General features: G+C 32.0%; 1 protein-coding gene across 2 annotated transcripts in view; it reads left to right on the forward strand.

Annotated features, from left to right (window-relative positions):
• Positions 1 to 2,086: 2,086 nt before the first annotated feature.
• Positions 2,087 to 26,778, forward strand: part of LOC107436623 (neuronal calcium sensor 1) — a 30,364-nt gene continuing 5,672 nt past the window's right edge. The window contains exons 1-6 of one of the 2 annotated variants that reach the window (XM_043051012.3): positions 2,087 to 2,360; positions 18,411 to 18,435; positions 18,513 to 18,561; positions 19,522 to 19,611; positions 22,046 to 22,124; positions 23,424 to 23,587. In XM_043051012.3, the coding sequence (XP_042906946.1) occupies positions 2,297 to 2,360; positions 18,411 to 18,435; positions 18,513 to 18,561; positions 19,522 to 19,611; positions 22,046 to 22,124; positions 23,424 to 23,587 (471 nt within the window). In that variant the 5' untranslated portion in view covers positions 2,087 to 2,296. The remainder of the gene's footprint in view (positions 2,361 to 18,410; positions 18,436 to 18,512; positions 18,562 to 19,521; positions 19,612 to 22,045; positions 22,125 to 23,423; positions 23,588 to 26,778) is intronic. The other variant, XM_043051013.3, reaches the window with a different exon arrangement.

A 26,778-nucleotide genomic window follows, 5' to 3' on the forward strand; every position in this document is an offset into this window, starting at 1 on the left:
TTGAATGATCATAGTATTTATTTCTTCTGTTTGGGCAACTCTTAGCCATATGTGAGTTACTAGAACAGATATAACATTCGCGTGTGTGGGGAAAATATTTGTTTTCTCTAGTAAATGGGGTTTTTCTCAAAGGTGGTGGAACATACTTAGTGTTTCCATTCGGATTGCGATTGTTAACCGAATTATCATACAATTCTGAGAAATTTCTACCTTTAGAGGTAAACCAATTATCGCACAATTCAGCGATCTGCCTAGGTTTAAGCCAAGTATCTAATTGTTTTATTCTAACATAGCTTCGAGTTTCGTTGTCTAACGCACTTTGTAATCTATCGCTAACTATTAATTCATTCAGCGTCTCAAAATCTTTTACATTTTTAAGTTCACAATAAAAATCCCAATTGGCTCTTAATCTACTAGCAAATTGCATATGGTTTTCATTTTTAGATCTTTTAGCATTTAGAAAATTTTCTAGGCAGGCTTCTGGGGTAGGTTGAAATTCTTTTAAAATTAAAGCTTTAACTTTAGGATAATCTTTTATTTCTTCCGCGTTTGCGTAAACTACCAAATGTGCTGCTCGTTCACCTAACAAATTAAATAATATTTCGACTTTAAATTCTTCCGGGACATTTTTTATTACAAATGCTTTTTCAAGAGACGTAAAAAATAAATTCCAAGATTCGGGTTTACTAGGAACGGAAATAGTTAAGGTTTTAACGCTTTTGATTAATGTTTCTAAGTTATTTGAACTAAAATCATTCCCTACATTGGAGTTACAGCTATTACTCTCTGTCTGCATTCTAGTTAATTCTAATTGTGCTTTAACAATCTCAAGCCTAGTCTTCTCGAGTTCTAATGCTGCTTCAGTTGTTGTTTTGTTTTGATTCTTTTCTGCATTTAACAATTCTGCTTCTTTTTTCTCTCGTTCAATACGTTCGGTAACTGTAGTAATTAAAAATTCTTTAACAAAATCAAAGTCATTTTTAAATTGATCACTTTTTTCTATCAAATCTTTTAAATCAACAACTTTATGCTCCGATTTTACTTCTAAACCTAATTCTTCGGCAGCTACGACCAAATCTTCTTTTTTCATCCCCCTTATGTTAAACATAATTGTTCTATTTATTTCTATTCCCAAAATAATTATAATTTCTCTAAATCTCCTACAACTCTCTACTATCTAATACAGTTATTCTCCTCTTTAAGAATATCACTTTAAATCAATACTTCTCATAATTCAATTCTTAAAATGTTTCTTATAAACAGAATATGATAAATCTCATACCTTGATTTATGCTCTGGTTCTCGAAAGAGAGCGTGCTGTGATATTATGTATAATTCTTTCCTCCTTTTCCCTTCTTCACTCAGATACTTCCCAAAATCACAATTGGCCAAATAAATGGTAACCAGTTAACAACACAAATATTTATTAACAAAGAAAAAAGAATGAAGTTTGAAGAAAATTAATATAACCAATCCACCTAAACAATTCGCTTCCGCTCTCCATCAGAGCGTTCCCTCCTCTGTCTTTTTACAACATCTACCTTGATGACAGCGCCATCACAACATGGAGGCATGACACGTTCGATAGCTGTCATTCTTCCACCAGATGATTAACCGTTATACACTGATATTTATAGGGGATACGAATGAATTCTGGGTGATGAAATTCTTGAACTAAAAAAATTTCATGTTTTCAAAATTTTAATTTCTTTTTAACAAAACAGTTAAATTTTGAATGACTCAAAGCAAAGTATAGTGGCAAACTATAGTTCAATATAGTGGGGTTTGACTGAAAAAAAAAAGAACATAATTCATTCTTTTTTTAGTTTTTTCGAAACACGTTCTTCCAGTAAACCGTTCAATTAATAACAAGTGGGGGAAAAAAATGCAATTTTTACTTTTAGAAGAAAATTATTTATTTGTGGCAAATATAAAAGTGAAAGGAGACGTAAAAACTTAGAAAAATATATTATTCTTCACTTATTCCTGCATTCACGATCAAATACTGTTCGTTATATTATTCTCATCGCTTGATTGGTTGAATTCAAAAAGAAACCTTGGACACGCATGCGTTGCTTGTCCGCAAGGTCCTCACCATAGCAACTGCAGTGTTGATGACGTACCCCATTCTTTATTTCGGTCCCGAGAAATGATTCCTACGAAATCCCAAAGAATTCCTTTGCCCTGCTACCCGGGTATGTGATTCGGGGCAAACAGAAGATAAAAGAAGACGTCAATCGTGGAATTTCTTCGCGGAGTATTGAGGGGGCCCAAAAAATGCTTTACTGAAAGCAGAATGGGGAAGCACAACAGCAAACTAACACGGGAGGAATTGGAAGAATTAGAGGAATTGACAAACTGTAAGTATTGCTTCTTTTTTTAGAATTATGCTCATACATTATAATTATTTAACACTAAAAATTATTATTACGTAATTATGATAGTATTCTATTCTTGAGAAAGTTGCTATAAATTAATGCATCTAAAGATTTAAAATGATAAGAATTTTTGGAAATCATTGAAATCAATATGAGTGAGAGAAAAAACTAAAAATGTGATGACACAATTATTAATTAATTTGATTTAATAAATTTGTTACATATTTGTTATATAGTTAATATATTTAATAAATTTGGCTAGAGTTTTTTCTAAATACACATTTTTAATGTTTTGTGTACTGCATGTAAAATCTTATATTTGTTTAAATTGTCATGAATTGACTTTATGAGCTGCTGTTATAATGTTCGTAATATTTTTATATAAAAAAAAAAATTATTATCTAGCATTAAAAACTATTATCGACACATTATAGAATTCCTACATTCGTTCATTTGAGACAGTTGTAATCCATTTATGGGAAGAAAATATTTTAAAACTATAAGAAATTTATTAGTAAAAATTATTGAGCCATTCAGAAAAAAAATGAGTGATACACTTTTTATAACGAAATATTTGCTTTAAGTTTATTTTAAGTAATTCAATTTTGTTTTTGTTATAAACGGACTGTTTTGATATTCGTTAAATTGCGAATATATTATTATCTATAACATTAGTGTAGCGACATTTTTATAAACATGCCTAATTCTACCATATCCGGTCAAATGACCGGACTTCTTGATGGAATGTCAGAAATATGGATGTTAGGAAGGTAATAAACTAAAAAAAAAACTTTATTATAATGAAACAAAATTGCATATTTACAATTTTTATGTATTACGAACACAAAGAATAAGAATTTTTTATTCATTGCTCAACTCATTTTTTGCATATACAGGGTGCTTCCATTGTACATTTTCCGCATACATATTTCTTCTAATTATTATTATTTCTATAATTCTTAAAATTAAAATTATAAGAATATATAAGAATAAATATATAATTATTATAATAAGTAAATTATAATAATTATAACTATTATAATATACATACATTATAATGATTATAATTCTTATAAAAATATATGAGAATTATAATTCTTATAAGAATATATAAGAATTATTGTTCTTATAATTAATATTATTTCTTCTAAGAACTTGATTGTTTTGACATTTTTCTGGACAAAAACTAATAGTGAGTTAGAACTGAAGTAAAGCTATCAGCATAAAGCTAATGTACATTTAGTTTTCTGACACAAAAATGCCCACCTTTTTTTGAATTCACAGTTATTCTGACAACAGTCTTTGCAGACATCGTCATTTCTGATATCCTTATAAAGCAATACACTTTGTTCTCCCGGTTGTGGTATACTATTACAAGTATTATTCGTAACAAACAATAATAGAATATTAACTGTATATAATTGTTAGAAAAGGATGATGAGCGCATTTATTGCGGTCTTTTGATCGGTATGTTTAGTGTTAATTCAACTAAATTAATATTTGCTGTATATGTTAATAACAACCCCAAGTGAACAATCCTAATCTATCTAAATCTGCTGATATTCTCAGTGGGTTAGAGTCCATCCAGAAGTTTTCGTGGTTTTCCTCACCATCAAACGCAAATGCGGGAGAGTCCTCTACAAAGGCAACCAATACTGAAGGTACCCAATCCCTGGGTTGGGTTCAACGACGGCTAAAATAAAATCTAACTAAATCCATTCACTTTGCAGTTAGCAATAAGTCTCAATTGATTATTTTACCTTTTTAGTATATTCTGTTTACGCATTGATTTGACTCAGTTGTTGTTTTTTCTGGCATTTCTATTTTTCTCGTTTGTGCAAAAATACTTAATGGAAATCACGAAATAATATTTAAGAAGAAAGCAGATTTCGAAATAATGAATTTCAAAAGGCTAAATAAATGTTCTTGTCTAAGAATAGTTTTTGTGTTCTTTTGTTAAAACGGTTTTAGTATTCATGGTGGAAATCTTTTCTTTGCGTGTGAAAGGAGAGAAACCAACGCCCTGGCGGAAAAATGGGTCAAATTTCCCTCTCCAATAAAAAAAATTCAATGCAAGTATTTTTTAGGTTGAAAAATTTTAAACGACGCATTTAAGTTTTTTCCCCTCATTTTTTTGAAAATTGAAAAAAAAAAGCATAAATGAAGTATAATTAATTCTTTAATTATACTTTCGGTCTGCTTATTATTTCTTTTCTTTTTCCTTCCATCTGCGCATTAAATTAGGGGGCGTTGTATTTTCATTCATTTAATTTTAGTTAAAGATTTGTAGTGTGTTGTGTTCTTTGGTTTTAGGATTTATTATTTTTTAGTATGCTTTTGAACATCGTGTTCTTTTGTATTAGTTTAAGTATTATACTTTTGTATTTTATCTCCTCTCAACCTTGACAAAACCTTTAGGGTACAGAGAGAGTTTCCGGGGATGGTACCCCCTGACGACTTCAGTTTTCATTGTTTACTTCTTTATATATTCCATTGGTTTCAATATTCTTACTGAATTTCTGCTGCTGTATTTCCACTAGAAATGTAGTTTCTTTTTTAATAATTTTGATTTCTCTTCTTATAGTATAATTAAAATACTTATTTTCTAATCTGAAACACTTTCACCTTTCACAATCTTCTTGGGGCGCCGTCAGCCACACTTTTCCCTTCCCCCCTATTGTTTGCAGATTTCACGAAAGGAAGAAAAATCTGAAATTATAAAGGAATTACGATTATGAATTGATAGAGGAGCGTAAACAAAAGCAAACCGGTTTCATCCGAGTAACATAATTATAATTTTACATAGAATCTTTCTAATAATTTGGCTAGGGACTGTAGTAGTCTTTGAAAGAATTATACTAATCTTTAAACTTAAAACATTTAAAAAAAGTATCTCCTTTTTTGAATAAAATTAAAATGAATAATGAAATAGTATCCTATATTTTAAACTTAAAAAAAATATTTGCAAACGAAAAATTATTTTTCTGAAGCTTACAATTTTACTTAAAAATGAGTGCTTTCATCTAAACTAAAAATTTCAAATCGCATAAAACAAATTTAAGAAACTCTATGTTAAATTATTTTTTCAATGACCTCATTTATAATAATATAAAAAATAAAAATATTACGCACTTTTTTTTCCAGAACGAAACTGATAATAAAATTCAAAAACGGAACGATATTATTTAACAACTTTTTCTCCTACAAATAAATAATAATAAAATAAAAGAATGATAAAACTAAATGATTTGACCAGATGAATTGCATTTGCGTGACTATTCAAAACTAATTCGTTCCATTTTTACCATTCTGGAAATTCAATATTTGATTAGTACAGTGAACGAGATACATAATTCTTAAAAAATTCTTTATAAAGTTTCATTTCAAATTAATCTAGAACTATCGATGATTTCATCCATAAAAGATTTAATATTAAAACGATAACTCTCAGACAGCAGAAGAGTGTCTGGGCATGTTGCCAAAACGGAAAATTCGCATTCAAGAAAAACAAGTGACCTCAGCAGGGAAAGAGGGATCGATGCTGCTCCTTTCAATTTCATTAAAAAATAAATTATTTCATTTAAAGTGGAAAAGCGCCTTTTATAAGTGACATTTTGCAGGAATCTTTAAATGGAATTTCTGCGAAAAGATCTCTGCAAGACGAGTTCAATTCATCATTGTGTAGAAGTTAAATTTTAGAGCATGCAAGGTTCGCATAAGTTACATAAGTTAACATTTATATATAAAAAAGTGGCAACAGACTTGATACAGAAATAGAACGCTTTGCTTTAAAATATTTGTCGCTGTTTATTATTATTTATTAAAATACTTTTTTGAAATATCTTCTCGCTTCTGAACTATATTTCATTTAAACTAAATTCCTTGTGTTTCAACCTTACCTTATATTCAAAAGAATTTTTTTTTGTTGTATAAATTACGTTATTAAATGACAGAAGCCTATACAAAATCGAACTATTTTTCTCTTTAACGTTTAATCCTATTTATGCCAAGCAGTTCAAAAGGCTGTTCTTTTTTCCTTTTTTTTTAAAAAAAGAAAGAAAAGAAAAGAAAAAGAGGTGGCACTTATTAGGATATATTCTGCAGAAATCGGATATTTTTTTGTCTACCTTGATATACTTGAACCTGAAGTGGAACATTTTTTAAAGCTTAATATAACAGTACTTGAAATACCATTTTGTTTTCTTTCATGAAACTTTTTTAAAGACCGCTTTTGGTGACTGAGCATTAATGGGTTTAAAATATCAGAAAAACATATTTCAAAGATTTTTTTTATTCCATTAGACTTAAAAACTTGCATTATTATTTTTATTTTTATATTTTCTATAACCTATTTCTTAAATTCCAAATACATACTTTAAATGATAAGCATGATGATGTGTAGTGAATATTATAATTTAAAAAATTTCTGATTAAACTTATTTCATTCAGAATTTATCTTCTGCTATGACAATCCAATAAATGTGAGAAGTCATTTTTAGCTTTATAATAGATAGTCGATTGTTTGACCCATTATAATAATAATACAACTGCGAAATCCTTTACATTGCACTCCAAGAAGACATGTGACCTATGACGTCAGCCAGTCTTTATCAGCAAAATGGCGTATTAAACTCTCTACATAAGTTAGAATGTTAATAATGAACGATAAGTTAATTACTAAAAACGGATTTTATATCATGAAAAATATCCTGTTCTTAAAACGACACTTTTTACCTCGTAGAAAGATAAAAATTGATAGGAAGATAAAAATTGATTAGAAATGTTAGAAGAAAAATTTTTGCTCGAACTCATTTGGAACTTATTTTGATAAGTTACAAAATAGAAAAATGATTAAAGAATGAATGTTGTATATGTTGCTAATATTGATGAAAGAGCTATTTTAAATGAAGGTATATTATTGTTCATCGATTACAGTCATTGTAAATACTGAGTTTTAAAACTTTTATCTGCATTTTAGAAAGAAGCATATTATTGTTTTTGAAAAATAACTCCATCCATTATAATAGTACTCAACTGGCAATGTTTTGTACATAATTTATATTGACGTAAATAGTATATATAATAGAGAATAAAAGTAGAAAACATTCTTTGCGAGAAATTTGAGCAGGGGAAAAATACAATTCCCCCCTGATAATAATAACCTAGAAAAATATAGTTTATAACTGTATTTTCCCCCTGCTTATAATGGCGTATAACCCTACCAAAACTGTATTACTTCGTAGTATAGTTTTGGTAGGGTTGTACTAGGGCTACACTAATGGTCATTACAGGCTCTACTAAAACACACTTTTTTAGATCAATGGTGAGAGTCATGCTCAGGGGATAAAACACCCAAAAGTGACCCTGGTTCAAATCCCAGTGACGGCTGGAATTCTGCACCCGGCTCTCACCGACCGCAGAGCTGACGTAAAAAATATCCTCAGTTGGTAGATGGATCATGGGTTAGAAACCCCTTGCAGTTAAGCTAACCCATCGAGTTTTTCGTGGTATTCCTCTCCATGTAACGCAAATACGATAGAGTTTCACTCAAAAGACCTCCACGAAGGCAAATTTCTCCCGATACTTGATCCAGAAGTTCCCTTGTCTTCCGTATTGGGTTCAATATGGCAAAGCTACGGAGTTGAAGATTGTTAGTCGTAAGCTCTAAATAGGATCGGCTGTTCAACGATGAAATAAAATGGTCACCATCGATCGAAGACCGAGAATGAATAAGCAACGACGAACTGATCCGATGTCTGTAAATGACACTTTGGAGGGGAAAGGATGGGAGTAACTAAATTTTTGACCTTCCTCATTTAGGGATTAAAACAAAAATGTTTGAAATCATGTCTTTATATTTGTTTAATATTTTTTGCGTCTTTTTCAAACTTAAATAGGTTCGATTAATTTTGCTATTCACCTGAAACTGAAAGAAAAACAATTTTGAAAGCACGTTGATCATTTTTAAAAATTGTCATTCATTTTTTTCCCCCCAGCAATTTAAAATAGTATAAACTATGTTATTCATTTAAGAGAATTTATGGTGTTTTAGTGCATTTTTTTCAGCCATTTTTCACTACGGAATATATTTGTCATTCGAACTATATCATAAAAAAGTGATATTAATACTAACAAAAAGCCTTCCCTAAGTAGAAACTTTCCGAAATATTCTAACTTGATAAAATATATCACCCCTCCCCCCTTTCATTCTCTTTAAATAAACTGTAAAAAAAGAATTCTGAATAATTAACTCATTTTGTTCGTCAGTCAATAAATTAATTCATACACATATATTAACAATTCTAATGAATGAGTCATAGAAACTAGATAAAAATGCATTCAAACAATACGTTTAACAAAAGAAATATTCAGAAAAATGATTGGCTAAAATAATCACAGAAGTCTAAAAAAAAAAGAAAAAAAAATAGAAGTAAAGGTTAATAGTGAATTCCATCATAATGATCCAAGGGTTGGCCCACTGCCATAATATTTAGCGATCAAACCAGTGCGTGTGTTTCGATGCCTTTCGTATTTCTTTTTTTTCCTCCCCTCAATGATTTTTCAGGAAAACATTTATTTATGAATGATTGAATGTGTGTTGCCAGGTGCACAATTCGAAACGTGACACTCTCCTTGTGTTTATAACACAATCAAAATACAGAGTAGAAATATATAAAAAAATATATGAATGTCGTGTCACATTAGAAATAAAGTTTTCAGCAAACATTTTGAGCAAAACTCTCATTACTTTGTTTCTCAGGGAGTGATGGATTCTTCATAACAATGCATTGTAGAAAAAATGTTTTTTAATTGTATCTTCACAAAATAATTTTATAAACAGGGGAATCATGTAGTTCCCTACTATACTTGAATAATTATTCATTATTAAAAAATAGTATTCGAGTATTCCCTCATACTCGAATAATTCGCAAAACTCTGAGTAAGAACTTCGATGGCTGAGGGCGCTCGCCTTCCAATGAGGTGACCGAATTCCAGGGATGGCAAGTCGATACGAATTCCGCATCCGGTTTGCACCGACCACAGTGATAACCTCAAAATATCCTCAGTAGTAGACGAATCATGGGTCCCCTTGCCGTCAGACTAACCGTGAGAAGTTCTCATGGTCTTCCTCTCCATGCAACGGGCTAGCTCCATCAAAAAGTCCTCCGCGAAGGCAAAATTTCTCCCCGTTTCAGGAGATCCCTTGTCTTCTGGATCGAGTTCATAATGTCAAGGAGTTGAACATGAATGGTCGTAAACCCGAATATTGGGTTCAGCGACGGTTATACAAATAAATAAAAGAAACCTCTTTAAGGTTTAGAACCATATATATGAGGACCCTATTTATATATTTAGAACTCTTTGTAAGTTCTTACACATTTTTTTATACATACTACGATTTCTAAATTATTTAGCGTAATATTATTTTGATGAGACCGTAGAGTTATAATTACCAAAGTTAATTTTAAAAAAAGGATAGAAAATCAACAAAAAAAAAAAAGTTCTGACGATCACTGGTTACCCATGGGTCAAATGATTTTTCTTTCTGGATGGTTAAACATTTCATATCATGAGTTGCAATGTACGTTTGTCGTCGGATAGATTTTGCCTATGTACTTGTTTCACAAAATAGTTTTCCTTCTTCAGTATTCATTTTTATATTGAAATCTACCGTCAAGTCAGTCATTATACGTCAATAATAAAAATACTTTCAATTATTATTATGTTAATGCATTAAAAATGACTGCTAGTGAAAATAAAAAGAAAAAACATCAGCGGTCGCCATAGCAACGCATGCAATGACGACGCATGCGCACTGCTTACTATTACTCTTGAACACAGTTGAATAGTGTGATGACTGCCCAATAAATTACAAACGCCATAAAACTCAAAACAAGACCCATTTTGCCAATGAGTAAAGACAGTCATTTGGGTATACAACTGCATTCCGGTTTATATTTGGAATTAAAAAAGTCCATAATAATAATAAAAATAAAAAAAGAAAGATTGTTAATGTCCACACAAAACAGGGGTGATAACTTATGAAAAAGTCATTTATTCGAACTCAAAAAGGTGCATCTACAATCAAAATTAAATGAATGTCATTTAAAGTAATGAAGAATTGACATATATTAATCTCAACACTAATTTGTAAACTGCTGTTTGTAGAAAATGCAACACCATGAAAGAATCATCAGAATCAAATGAAATTTAATGCAGAAACGACTTGTACTGATACAAATAAATGATGAAATTTTCAAAACAAAAGAAACAAATTAAGCGTCCGAAATCAGTATTTGGTGCAGCCACCACGCGCTGCAATAAGTGCTGCTATACGACGTGGCATGGAGTCAAACAGATGTTGAATATCTGCTTGAGGAAGAGAATTCCATATCGCTTGTATGCGCAACCAAAGTTCGTCTTTGGAAACTGCAGGACGCGGATCACGAGTGAGACGCCGACCAACCATATCCCACACGTGCTCAATAGGCGACATATCCGGCGAATAAGCAGGCCAAGGAAGAAGTTGCATGCGTTGTGCTGAACAGAAGTCTCTAACAGTCCGCGCAACATGTGGGCGTGCATTATCCTGCTGAAAGATAGCTCCAGGGATGCCTTGAAGGAAAGGAACGACTTCGGGCTGTAGCACTTCACGGACGTATCTGTTGCTATTGAGATTACCCTCAATTCGTATCAAATTGGATCGTCCATGATACGAAATCGCACCCCAGACCATAACTCCGGGTGTTCGACCACTATGTCGTTCAATAATACACTCAGGAAGGCAGCGTTGACCGGCATAACGTCTAACACGAACACGGCCATCATGGGTCCACAAATTGAAGCGTGATTCATCTGAAAAGACAACTTGGTGCCAATCAGCTCGCCAGTCTCTGTGCTCAAGAGCCCACTGCCGACGCAGCCGTCGATGATCCGCCGTGAGGGGAATCCTGTATAATGGCACCCTTGCACGCAATCCACGGCGCAGCAGACGACGACGAATTGACGAAGCCGACAATTGTACACCTGTAGCAGTAGACCAATGTGCTGCCAGCTGCCTGGAGGAAGCTGTGCGATCATTCACCGCCATGCGGAGCAGGTGTCGATCATCGCGCTCTGACGTCACCTTCTGTCGTCCAGTGCCTGTTTTTCGAGTTGTTCGGTGCTCGTCGGTCCACTGCTTCCAAACTCGCATCACTGTGGAACTGTTCCGCTGCATACGAGCTGCTATTGCGCGATAGGAAACTCCTCCTTCTCGAAGGCCGATTATCCTCCCTCGTTCAAACTCCGTAAGTTGCTTGAATTTCTTATTCTTCCGTCGTGGAGGCATACTCAGGTCTCACTAAACGTTTGCCACTAACAAATAATCATAGACTATTTTCAACGTCCCGCTACAGCACTTTATTTATACGCTTTCAGCATCAATTCAGAGGGCGCTGCGCGCGCCACGCACGCGCGATGGCTCTGAAACTTTATTAATTTGCATAATATCCTATAATTGACATTTGCTGCGAATTTCATTTGATTCTGATGATTCCTTCATGGTGTTGCATTTTCTACAAACAGCAGTTTATAATAGACTATACTAAAAAGAACAATTTGAACGCAAATAATATAGATCTGAAAACCATTATTAAAATTGATTTATTATTCTATTATCATTAACAGTTTTATAATTAACTATTTCTCCTCGAGATATGAGAAATAATTTTTTTTTCACTGGAAAAATGATTAGAAAAATGACATACATCTTTTATGTCTTAAAAATTATGTATCATCATCTTCAAAATCTATTGACAATTTCCACTCCATCAACACAATTCACAACTCTTTTTTTTTAATATTTAGAAAACACTCGTTTATCACAAAATTGTTAACTTTTATTGAGATAGTGTTGTCAAGAAATCATTGAGAGTTAAAAAAGAAGAACTGCTAAATTTTAAATTAAATGTCCTCAGGAAGACTGTGAATGCTGATTCATAGAAACTGTGCAGAGCAAAAGTTAATATTAAAATAAATTTTAAAAAAAAACAGTATAATTTATAACATATTATCACTTTTAGTTGAAATTCTGAAAATAAAATATATTAATGAGAGAGCTTGTTTTACAAATTTCTATAAAATATTTAAAGTGTGAAGAAGTGTTGCCAACTATTTCAGAGAGGAGTAAAGAAATAAAAAAGTTATTTAACCGCTTCCCTCGATTATCCCGAGTTAACTGGGGTATGTGTATAGATTGCCAATATTTATTATCCCTAATAAACTCGGGTATAGCAGAATTCGTCTGTACGTTTTTATTCGGCTGGAAGCGAAACAAAAAATAATGCTTTGATGGGAAGTTTGCCAATATTTGTTTGGGAGTTTTACAATTTGTGGGACGTGTTTTGTATAATTGTGTATACGATGGTTGATGAATTGACATAGAAAAAAAAAAAGTAAAAAAAATGGCGTTCGCGACCTAAAGTGAAAGTAACGCAGACGATTTTTCAGATGATGATGAGGTGAACATATACAAAGACTGATACATATTTAACTTTTTTAATTTGCCCGAGATCATTTGGGATAGTAAACTGAAGGTAAATTAAATATTTTTTACGCATAAAAAATTAATATTTCAATTTAGAACTTGAGTATTATGTTTTGTTTTAGTTCCTTGTATTTATGAATGAAATAAAAAAAAATATGTCGATTTTTTGCATTTTTTTTTCTTCAAAAAAACTGGTAAGGAAAGCGGTTACCAATTTTTTTGAAAAGAAAAGCGACAAATCAAATTTTTTTTTTGTTGATAATTTATGAAAAAATCGTTTATTAGAAGTCATTTATTATTCAGGAATTTCCAGGGTAAAGAAAAAAAAAAGAATGTGTCAAGAGATGGATGGAGTTTTTATTTTATTTACTCATTCGCAACGAAAAATATTGAGAAATAGTGTGTGCAAATATTGTAAGCAATTTTCTTTTTTAAAAAATAAGCTTCATGCGCTTTAATTATTGAAGTTAAAAACTTATCCACTCAAAACGAGAAGAGCATATTTTTCTTCTTCTCAAAAACAATTGAAAGACGAGAATAAATACCGAGTTTCTTCAACATTTTTGTTGAGCCATTCGCTGCCTTAGCTCTGAAAACTGATGAATACATTTAACTCTGCATTACGCATTTGTTTCCTATTTATGCATTGACGATGCTTTTTAAATGAATTCCGAAATAGGTTGCTGAGTATTCCGGAAGTATATTCGATACTTTTCCAGGATAAAATGTCAGTGAACCTTCTTAAAAGATGTCTCCTAACATCTCGATAGAATTCTTTCAAAATAATGAATCTCTCCTGATTTGCATATAAAACATCTCAACCCAGAAATCTGTTTTGAAAATGTTGAGAGCAGTTTCTTCGTAGTTTTAATGTAAGTTCGAAGAGGGTTATCTTCTCCTTCAAATATCCTTCCATCAAATCAATATTTCATACTCACTGCACATTAGTTTACCAAGTAATGTTTAATTTCGGAGGGGGTTTCATCTCTTAAATTCTCCCCAAAACTACGCCACTGGTTGAAAGGATAGAAAAAAAATGAGTGTCTTTGTAGTTGAATCTTTGGAAAATAAAAATAGATCTTTTTTTTCTTTCCAACATGCAAAAAAAAGTACGTAGTCAAATTTTCATTGTCAAATCAGTTTTTTTAAAAATAATCATATCCACCCAATTCAGAAATAGAATTTTGAGAAGAAGAAAAAGAAAAAAATTTATTAATGCTCCTCAACTCATTTCGACCTATTGTAAAACAGTCAAATCATGATGTTCATTTTTTATAGTTGAATTCTTTTGTGACTATTTTATCCATGCTTCTGTCCTCTAATGACTAACTATTACAATCGATTGAAATATAGATAGAGCGATTAATAAAATGTCAAGAGTTCGCGGTAAAAACTTTTCATAGTCTGATACATGGGGGTGCATTTAGTGAGTCCAGACATTTCTAGAGTCGACAAAAATATTTTCAAAACATCAAAATGCTTAAAAAATAATGAGAGAACTTTCCCACAACAATATTCTCTCATGTTTGAATATTTCGATAAAGCTATCGATACCTTACCTAAGGTTAAATGAAAATTGTGTTTTCAAAAACACAATTTTCACTTAACCTTAGGTATTTCTGAATACACTTTTTAAGAACTTCAGTTTTTAAATTATGGATGAAGACAGTAACTCCATTCGTCGTCCTAGTTGACCAGACAGCCCAGTCCTCTCAAGATTTCTCCATAATGAATTCCGATTTATCTTTGATCTCCAATACAATTTGTTTTATTACGTTTTTATTCGGTCGGAAGAGAGACAAAAAACAATAATATTTGTTTGGGGCTATTTGTGGGACGTGCTTTGTACAATTATATATAACGATGGTTGGTGAATTTACATAGAAAAAAAGAATAAAAAAAAACGCGAGTGAAAGTGAATACTTAAAGACTGATATTTAACTTTTTTAATTTTCTGAGACAATTAGGGATAGTAAACTGGCGGTATTTTTTACGCATAAAAAAAATTAAAACTTCAACTTAGATATTGTGTTTTGTTTCAGTGCCTTCTATTTATGAATGAAATAAAAAAAAAATTGGTTGATTTTTTGCATTTTTTTCCCCTTCAAAATAATTGGCAAGGGAAGCGTGGTTAAAACAGTTTTAAAATAAAATTTTCCTCATTAAATTCTTTTCATTTCATGTCTAGACATGATAACGGAATTCAATCAGTGAAATATAATATTTGGCCGTCACATCTTTTAATCAGGGTTGACAGCAAATGTCAAATTCGAATGTATTTTTGAACGTGCCTAACAGAGTGGGTCACTAACTATTAAGTACATAAAAATTGATTGAGGTTTCAGAAAGTATTTCAAGAAGTATCACTGTGTAACTGTAACCATAGAAATAGATTATTTCTTTTTATTATTTTACTTTAAGAGTAGGAACGCTTCATTTCTCTGTTCGGCATTTAATGCTATAATAATACAACGAAAAGTTAAAACCCGTCAAAATTTCCCGATATCATGAAGCCGCAATGGCTTTTATTCTTTTTTGGAAAAAGAACGTTTTGCTTTTAGAATTATGATTTGTGTATGGATTATTTTTTCTGATGGTTCTTTCATACTACTTTGTTCTCCTGTTAAAAAAAAAAATTTGAGATCTTTTTTTTTAAAGGAAAAAATGTACCGAATTGATTTTCAAATTTTTTTTTAATCTTTTGCCCCTTGTAAGGATTTTTAAAGGTTTTAATTTATATTTTTATGTTAATAATTATAAAAAAAACATGTTTGTTTGATGACTGTACCCTTTAAAACAAATCGTCGGTTTTTACTTTTTTAAATGTGGGGATATATTTAATATTTTTTAGTGTTAGATTTTTTATCAGTGTGGTTTTGCGTATTTCGAACAGGGAGGTTTGAATTTTGATTCAACTGCTTCCCTTACCAATTTTTTTAAAAAAATGCAAAAAATCAAATATTTTTATTTCATTCATAAATACAAGGAACTAAAACAAAACATAAGTTCTAAGTTGAAATGTTGAATTATTTACGCGTAAATAATATTTAATGTACCATCAGTTTACTATACCAAATTATCCCGAGTAAATGAAAAAGGTTAAATATTAGTCTTTGTATAGATTCATAATCTGAGAAATCTTCTTCTGAGTTTGCTGAATGCAGCATTTATTAGGCCGGGACAGCCTGGTGGGTAGGGGGCTGGGCCCATGTTCGTGTTTCGATCCCCTCTGGCCGAAGTAAATGGTGACTGATGCACGTTCAATCTGTCGAGTCGTAAAAGTCCTCCATGCACGCATAACAAATCAATATCTCTGGGGGAACCTTGTCTTCTGGGTAGGGTTCAAAATGACAAGGCTACGGAGTTGAACATGAGTACCCAAAAATTGGGTTCAACGATGGATATAAAAAAAAATGCAGGATCTACGCCCCTGAAGTTTCTCATTCTGTCCTTGCACCTGAAGAAATTCTTCTCTGGGCATCACATACAGTGGTGGCCAAAAGTGTGGACACTTTTTGAAAGTTTCATGTTTTTCAACTTTGTGTGCTTGTAGAATATATTAATTTTCACTTAAATACAAACGTTTATATATCAAATTGAAGGTAATTTAATGTAGAATTTAATAATAAATACAGTATTACAATATCTGTATTACAAAAATAGTTATGCAATTAATAGTAAGATCTATCTTAGATTTGCATTTTTTTAAAGTGATACTTACACAATCAATACTTAGTAGGATAACCCTTAATTTTTAAGACAGCTTTACAGCGTCTTTCCATCGAGTGAACGGGTGTTTGGAGTTCATCTTTCTTAATCACATGGTGCCAACAATCAATTATAGCTTCACTTTGTTGTCTTTTATTGGATGGACGTTTTATTCGTACAAGAATTTTCAAACGTCACCACAAATTTTCAATTGGATTGATATCAGGGCTGTTTCCTGGCCATGGTAATATATCTATGCCTTTATTTTGAAAGCATGCTTTGCATACTTTTGCTGTGTGGCATGGAGCTGAATCCTGCTGAAAAATAAATGGTTTGTTGTTGGGGAAGAGATCCCTGATGGAAGGTATCAATTTTGGTTTCAGGACAGTTTCAATGTATTTTTTGGCATTCAGGTTCCAAATCAGGCCGAAAAAAATGTACAAGTGCTACTACCGATAGAAAAATTAAATGGCTATGCCTTCAGGATAGAAAAATGTCATCAGATGTCATTAGATGTGAAATGAATGCAGCTGGTATTGCAGTAAATTCAAAAACAATAAGAAGGTTATCAGGATTTGGACTACAAGCAAGAATTCCTAGGAAAAAAACATATTTAAATCAAAAACAACGCGAAAAACGAGTTAAGTTGGCAAAAGAACACAATAAATGTTCAGAAAATCAATGGAAGCAAGTAATCTGGAGTGATGAGAGTAAAATATCGCTCTTTGGAAGTGATGGTAGAAAATACGTGAGACGTAGAGTAGGTGAAGCGCTTCATCCTGATTGCATTGAAGCAACTACTAAAAATCCAACAAATGTCATGATTTGGGCATGTTTATCTACAGATGGTGTGGGCCGAATTCAAGTGATTGATGGCATCCTGAATGCCAAAAAATACATCGAAACTGCCCTGAAACCAAAATTGATACTTTACATTAGGGATCTCTTCTCCAACAACACACCATTTATTTTTCAGCAGGATTCAGCTCCATGCCACACAGCAAAAGTATGCAAAGCATGCTTTCAAAATAAAGGCATAGATATATTACCATGGCCAGGAAACAGCCCTGATCTCAATCCAATTGAAAATTTGTGGCGACGTTTGAAAATTCTTGTACGAAAAAAACGTCCATCCAATAAAAGATAACAAAGTGAAGCTATAATTGATTCTTGGCACCATGTGATTACGAAAGATGAACTCCAGACACCCGTTCACTCGATGAAAAGACGCTGTGAAGCTGTCTTAAAAAATAAGGGTTATCCTACTAAGTATTGATTGTGTAAGTATCACTTTAAAAAAATGCAAATCTAAGATAGATCTTACTATTAATTACATAACTTTGTTTGTAATACAGATATTGTAATACTGTATTTATTATTAAATTTTACATTAAATTACCTTCAATTTGATATATAAACGTTTGTATTAAAGTGAAAATTAATATATTCTACAAGCACACAAAGTAGAAAAACATGAAACTTTCAAAAAGTGTCCACACTTTTGGCCACCACTGTACATACAGACAGCTGTAGCATCATTTGAAAGCGTAGGTCAAGTTCACCCTTCACGTCAAATGCTACAATTTCAGCGTAGCTAAATTTATTGCCCACGAAATTTATAAATAAATGAACTTTGTTATTTTTTATGGCAAACTTACATTATGATGATCGCTTTTAAAGCCGATATTAAAATTAGGTATGAAATACAATTGTTAATTTGATTCACTATAATTATCCCTTTTGATTTATTATATATATATATATATATTTTTCTTCTTTTTAATGCTGCTGCTCAGTTAATACTAAGCAATTAAGACAATGGTAAGTGATCTTTTTAATGATTTGTGACCTATATTCATTGAAATAAATGGAATAATTATTGTTTTTATTTAATGCAGGTACAAAGATTTTATACAAGATTGTCCTTCCGGTTATATGACAAAGGAAGTAAGTTTGCTTCATATAATACATTGAAAAATATTATATCCCTTATAAAAAAAAGTGTCCATATCGCACTCTATGTAAAATCTTAATTACTCGGGTGATTCATTGTTTTTACGCGTGTATCAATGGGTTAAAATAAACGATCTATAATATAAATATAGACTATTTATTATATAAATATAGACTATCAAGCATTACATTTGTATATTATAATAATTAGATCCAACTATGAGAGTTTTTTAATAATATAGACAATACTTTTATAGTTAAACATCCATGTAAATGGGTTTTTATTCGGGTGATTTTTTATAGACTTTCTATGTGTATTTATATTTAACGTATTGCATTACGATGTAGTCCAAAAGATACATAACAAGTGCAAACCGCGTAAAAACAATAAAGGTGCGATAATGAAGATATTACATAGAATCGTAGAGTGCGTCTAAAAATTTACTTTATACCAGTGTTTCCCAAACTTTTGTGTACACTTTTTAAATGTAACGCAGTGTACCACCCATAAGAAAATGAATATATTTTTTACTATACAAAAATTGCACAAAAATTAAAAATCACAACTGGCTGTTGACGCCACTCATTATTAACTGTTAACTTTGCAAAAAAATGACCAATAGAAAAATACGTCATCGTAAATTTTCATGGCTGGCTTTCTTTTTAAATAAAATGTTTTGAAATTTTCTTTTGTTGCAGGATATTTCGCATAAGAACGCGTACCCCCGCTAAACTGCCCCCCCCCCTGAGGATATGCTTACCACACTTTGGGAAACACTGCTCTAAACTATAACTTTTTTGCAATCAAATGAATCTGCAATCAGCCTGATAAAAAAGGATTGTTTCTAGAAAGGAATTAATAATGGGGACCAGTCAATCACTTTGCTGACTATTGATTGTGGTGAGAGAAAAAAAATATTTCAGACATTGAAAGAGTAATTATTTGTTTTTCAGGAATTCAAACACATTTATGGTCAGTTTTTTCCATCCGGTGATCCAACGAGATTTGTCGACTACGTCTTTAATGTTTTTGATATAGACAAGGTAAGGTCACCAATTTAATATTTTTTAATGCTTGAAATATGTATTTACCCTCTAAAATGTTTTAGTGTATATCGCATAGTGTACTAAAACTACTTTATGTGTTAATGAAACAGCACAAAGAGAATATGAATTCGAACCAGGGTGTAGCAGAGCAGAATCGAATATAATATACATCGGAATAAATATTATAAAGTTAGCAAATACAATCGACAGAGTCAATCTTCCGATAGAGTCCCCTTGCCGTCAAGCTAACCGTGGGAGGCTCTCGCGGTCTTCCTCTCCATGTAACGCAAATGCGAGTTAGCTCCATCAAAAAGTCCTCCACGAAAGGAAAATTTCTCCCAATGCTTGATCCAGGAGTTCCCTTGTCTTCTGGATTGGATTCGAAATGACAAGGCTACGGAGTTGAACATGAGTAGTCGTCAACCCAAAATTGGGTCGACTGTTCAACGACGGTTATAGAACATTATTATCTTTACAACACAACAAAAATCAAACATGTTCTGATAATAGCTAACTTTCATTTATGTAGAATGTTCAGTAGCGTGCGAAACGACAACGAACTTTCGCCTTCTCGTGCTCGATTGCAAACAATCTACCGTTGCCAACTGACGGTTTCCAAACTTATTCCAAAATGGATGAAAATAGTTCATGAATGGAATGAATGAGTTGGAGCTTGGTGTAAGCTTTTTTTTTTTTTTAAATGAGTGTTGCTTAAATTTAATGATATCCTTTAGTATATTGTTGAACGTTCGATTTGGTATTATCTTGAAATAAAGCATGCGTTTACAAAATTTTTGTTTTTCACACACAGAAGTTTTTTAGTTTTTTAACATCAAATTCTGATAGGTATTACATCACCTATAATAAACTGGAAGACCCTATCGTTGTATAAGGTACGAAATTTTAAAAAATAAAATGATATCAAAACTCAGAAATTTATTTTGTTGTTTCCCCATTTCAAAAAAGAAATTAAAAAAAAAGTTTTCCTCCGTACATTTCTTTTTAAGTATCAAACATTTTGTTAAAGTTATTAATTATCGTTCATGTGCACTGAAACAAAAATTAAATTAATAACTTTTATTTAATTTAAATTGACAACTTTTATTTTATTACCCATTGGCAGGCAAAATGGGTCTTGTTTTGGATTTGATGGCGTCCATACACTTTTTAACTGTGTTCAAGAGTAATAGTAAACAATGCGCATGCGTTGCTAAGGCAACCGCTGCTGTTTTTTCTTTTTCTTTTCACTAGCGGGCATTATTAATGTATTGACATTATAATAGTTTAAAGTTTTTTTTTAATTATTATTATGAACGTATAATGACTGTCTTGACGATGATTTTAATATGAATATGATAGCAGCCACCGTGATTGATCACCACACACGCCACACCACTGACCCTGCTCCCAGTCCCCGGGGACAGACAGAGAGTCCGGAGCTTTTCAGCTACCCGTGATGGCCATTTATGTTAAATGTTAAAAAAAAAAAAATAAATAAATAGAAGGAAAAAAAAAGTAAATAAATAAATTAAAAAAAATTAAAAATAAATAAATAAATTTAAAAAAAAATTAAAAATAAATAAATAAAAAATACTTGTGACGTGACTAGCTATTTTATATTGTACTGTTATTGTCGATGTCCATCCTTTGAGTCTGTAATGTAACGCTGCTAGTTAATCAATGTAAAATTAAATTGTCGCTACTAGGCCGGGATAGCCTGGTCAGTGGGGTGCCGGGCCCATGTCCAAGAGTTCGTGGGTTCGGTCCCCGCCGGTCGAAGACTCCCCGTGTAGTAAATGGTAACTGATGCACGTTAAATCTGTCGAGTCTCAAAGTCCTCCATGTTCCCATAACAAATCAATACCTCTGGGGGTACCGATCCAGGAGTTTTCTTGTCTTCTGGATTGGTTCAAAATGACAAGGCTACGGCGTTGAACATTAGTAGTCGTAAACCCAAAAATTGGGTCGACTGTTCAACGGCGGTCATAAAATAAAATATGAAGGAAAAGTGTATAGCATATTCAGGATATGAAAATCAACAAACATCCATTGCAACTCATGATTTGAAATGGTGTGGGGTTTAACGGAGTCCATCCAGAAAGAAATCCCATTTGACCCATGGATAAGGCGATCACAACTTTATTTTTTTAGTTTCTGTGAGGCAAGAAATTTTCAAGGAGTGCAAGTTGAGTTAACCATTCGTACCGCTTTGCAGAAAACTTTTTTTTATAACAACTATTGCTAAACGAGGATACAGGGTTGAATCTTTTTCGGTTTTTAAAATTTAGTTCTAAAAAATAAGTTTACACTGCTTGCAAATCCGTCTCTAATTTGATATACAAATTATGCACCAAGAGTTCATTTTTTGACACCTAAATAACCATCCTATTTTTAGAAACTATTTATCTTTGTAATGTTTATCTCTTAACAGAACGGGGTGATCACATTCAAAGAGTTCATCTTGGCCATCTCCATAACGACGAGGGGAACAATAGAAGAAAAGTTAAACTGTAAGTACTTAATTGTGTAGTGCACTCCACATTAAATAAATGGAAAAAAAAGGAATTATAAAAGCTTGAAAAGCATTGTACAGGCCAAATGATTAAAGGCACTCTATGTAAAATCTTCATTTTCAGGCGATACAGCTTTATTGTTTTTTCATTTGATAGCATAGGAGCCTTAGCATAAAGTTTAGTTCATAGTAATCATTTATAATCGTTAGCATAAATAATCGTTCAGTATTTTTATAGCTTTACGTAACAAGTGTGAGATATTTTTTTTTTTTTTTGAATGGCGATGTTATAATTTTGTTGTAGAGTTAACAAATCTTCCTTTTTATAAACGTAATAGTAGAGTTTTCTTAATTATTTAATTTGAAGTCAAATGAGTTTTATTTGAGGTCAGTTTGTATTTTGCATTTTTTGACAGCATTATTAAAAATTATGACCTTTTCACATACATGCGTTCTCAATTTTGATTGGCTGTTTTGTGCGTTACTCACCAGATGTCTTCTCTCATTGGCTATGTGTTATCATTCCACTCTCTTCTTATATATAAAGATATATTAATGACAATATTATTATTTAAATTACTAAGCATGAAATTTTTACTATTTTTTAACTCCGTATTTAAAAGTTCAACTTAGAATTTTTTACAGAAGATTGCATAATTATTCTTAGCATTGTCTAAGGAGATAATTACTTAATTACTTAATTGCTTAACTGATCAAACAATTTTAGAAACGTTTGTTGAATTGTTACTGCTATTTAAATTTCCCTTATTATTGAAAGCAAAGTTTTTAAAATAATAATAAACAGCCCATTTCCATTCTGTTAACATACCTAAAGGTAAAGAGAATCTATTTGGTATCTTTAAACAAAAACTATTGGGATCATTAAGAAAATATTTTAGAATTTTACTAATTGATATATGGTAAATGGGTCTAATGGGCTATGGGATATGGTAATGGGCTTTTTACCATTGAATTCCTAAGTTTTCTATAATATTTAAATTACAAGTAATATTATGTTTATCAACAAAATCAATATATTTCATTATTTTTATTTAATAAAACTTTATTAATTTTCTTCGCTTTCCTCTTTTTATCCTTTTTGTGTGTGTATATATATTTACTTTATATACTTACCTATATAACTTTAAAAACCTACATCCTTTGTTCAATCCGAAAATAAACCAAATATTTAATGACCAGTTTATAGCTTTAATATTAAATGTATCTTCAATGTAAGTTTTTTTAAAAATGAATTGATTTTTGAAAGAGTTCAGGTAATAACAGTATCATTTTTCAGGGGCATTCAGTTTATATGATTTTGACAGTGACGGCTACGTGTCCAGGGAAGAGATGCTGGACATTGTCCGAGCCATCTACAGGATGCATGGCAAAGAGGGAGAACCAGAGGAGAAGACTGCCGCACACCAAAGAGTCGATGAACTCTTCACCAAATTAGACACGGTATATATCTACTACGTTGAAATACCAACACTCAAGAGCACCGAATATGTGGGGTTTGCATGGGCGACTATGGCGACTTTTTTTGATCAAAAAAGCGTCCGAAAGAAACTATTTTGTTAAAAAAAAAAGGTTGGGCCTTCATGCAGATTTAGGCAACTATTTCCTCATATGGTGTCGTATTTAATGCAATAGCGCTTTTTCTGTTTTCCAATTCCTGAAAAAAACTGTGTTTTACTTACATTCAGGAGTGAGTAAAGAGGAGTTGAAGGACAGTGGCGGAAATGAATCATAGTTGTAGTTCAATTGATTGTTTCATCGATCATTCAAATCGTGAGTTATTTTATTAATAGAGGGATTTTTTTTAAACCTTTAGAACTCCGTAAATTAAGACATCGCTTCGAGTAGTACAGTATCGACCCAATTTTATTTACAAATCCTCCGATTTAAACATATCGTGATTCGTTTTCACGTTTTCATATCATTTTAGAAGAAAACAATGATAGTTTTCATGAGATTTAAAAAAAAAAAAAAAAAAAAAAAAAAAGACATCGCGATTTACGCAATTTAAAACGAAAATTTCAGATTCACTTGTTTTAAAAATTAGATATCGAGATTTTTATTCACACAATCTTAAAATCGAAAACCGCTATTCATTAACGCACGATTTTAAAATCAAAAAAGTTTTCAAGTGATTTCAAAATCAAACACCGTTAAAATAAAATCACTTGATTTCAAAGCGTTGATGAGCGAAAAAAATAAGTTTTGTCTCTCATATTTCAAAACATATTTGTAAACATAAACTCGGTGTTTATGCAGATAGTAAAAAAGTCATAATTTTAAAATTTTTATGTAGTTTTTTCCGAAACTTTTATTTCTTATTACTCAAGAAAAATCCAAATCTGTCTATGAATCTATATTAGAAATCTGTAAATAAAAAATATTATTTCTTATAATAATCGGGCCCATCATTTTATTATTTATTCAATTTAGCTTTAAGATGTAGAAAACAAAATTTGGTAAAATAAGACAGTAAAGGAGCAAATAAAATTTTCAATTTATGAAAATTGGAATTTGTTATTTTTTAAATGCAGAAAGGGACAGCAATTATTGATTATATACATTTTTTTCTTCTAAGATTTCCTATAAATGTTTCGTCTAGGTTGAGACTTCCTGAAGAAACTTATTTCTTCCAAAACACTGGGGTTAAAAACTAGAAGAAATTAGGCAAGGAAAAAACTAAAAATGACCAAAGCAATTATTTAGAAATAACTATTTAAAAAAAACAACTATTTCCATATTATTTATTTTAGTATAATCTGTATAAATCTATTAATTTAATTAATTTTTATAACTGACGTCGAACAGCCGACCCGATTTTAAGTTTACGACTACCGATATTCAACTCCTTAACCTAGTCCTTTTGAACCCAACCCAGAAGGCAAGGGTTCAAGTGTTGGGAGTCATTTGCCTTCGTGGAGGACTTATTCATGAAACTTACCCGCATTACATGGAAAACCGCGAAAACCTCCCACGATTAGCCTCACGGTAAGGGGATTAATCCATGATCCGTCTACTGATGAAGATATTTTACGTCGGTCGGTGCGAAATGATGGTGCGGTTACGTCGGTCGGTGGGATTCGGACGTCATTGATAAGCGAGACTGCTTTATCCCCTGAGCCACCGCGACTCTGTATAACCTATTATGCAAATTATTTTGAATTTTGCTATCCATATCTTGTTAAATAAATTTGTACACTTATATCTATTAAGACCCGGTATTTCGCTCTATTATCCTCTTTAACGCTATTTTTCTGCAGGATAATCAGGTCTACCTACGCTTTCAGTGAAATTTAATTTTAGTGGTAGCTGTGTTTATATTTTAATAGATTATATTTTATTTTATAACCGTCGTTGAACAGCCGACCCAATTTCATGGGTTTACGACTACTTACGCTCAACTCCGTAGCCTTGTAATTTTGAACCAATCCAGAAGACAAGGAAACTCCTGGATCAGTACCCCCAGAGGTATTGATGTGTTGTGGGAACATGGAGGACTTTGAGACTCGACAGATTTAACGTGCATCAGTCACCATTTACTACATGGGGAGTCTTCGGCCGGCGAGGATCGAACCTACGACCTCTTAGATATGGGCCCAGCGCCCTACCGACCAGGCTATCCCGGCCCCAATAGATTATATATATTTTTCACACTTATACATGATTTAAAAGTTCGAGCTCTCTCGTGGTGAATCTTTTAAAATATTGGCAACATTACCAGGACCCGCCCCCTCTGCTTCAGTAATGAAGAACTGAACTTTATGGAGGTATTTTCACCTCATAATAGACAAGAAAACTGACTAGAACCTAAAACAGCTGTGAAGCCTCCAATGGTCAGACGAAATATCGTTCTGTCCATTTTATTGATTTTCTGACCATTCTATGCCCACCATGCCGAATGCAGTTTTCTGATTGTTCACTTTGTCATCTATCTGCAAAAAAATCCTTGCTGACATTAAGGCGGTATTCAGCTAAATTTTCACAATGACGATGGCTCACTTAAGCCAGTCAGAAGTATGCATTTCTGTAAACCTATCGCCTTTTGCTGTTATGCAGGTTTTTGATTGGCCAAATATATCCATCGACAATTTAGCTGAATTCCGCACTAGAAAGCCATGGATTTACAAAATTTGTGCTCATACGATAGATGAATGAAAACATAAAATTGACGGGTCCTGATATTTTGTTCAAGAAAAGTTCATTCAAGAAGGAAACATAAATAAACTTTCTAATCGATTTGGGGCCTGGGGCAACTGCCCCGTATGCCCCTGCCTCAGAAAGTTACCAAAAATTCTGAAAGCTTCTACCATTCAATGCAAAACGGGATAGAGCAACCGCTGCATATTTGAACGGTTGAGTTAAGGGTGACTGACTCACTTGCAAAATCAGTGGGAGATTCATTCTTTTGGTACTGATTTATATGGATCTTGAAAATTCAATACTAAACATACCATAACAGGTCAATAGACCGTTTAAGAACTTTTGCATCGAAAATGCGTATATCATCTTATACCTTTTGTACATTTGACTTCATGACTTTTTCTAACAATTATATATATCTACAGTTAATATTCTATCATTATTTTGTTTGTTTCGAATAGTACGTGTCGTATACCTATTTCTACCACAACCGG

Source organism: Parasteatoda tepidariorum, chromosome 1 (genome assembly GCF_982258835.1).
Source record: "Parasteatoda tepidariorum strain Cologne lab strain chromosome 1, Ptep-v5.0, whole genome shotgun sequence".
NCBI lineage: Eukaryota > Metazoa > Arthropoda > Arachnida > Araneae > Theridiidae > Parasteatoda > Parasteatoda tepidariorum.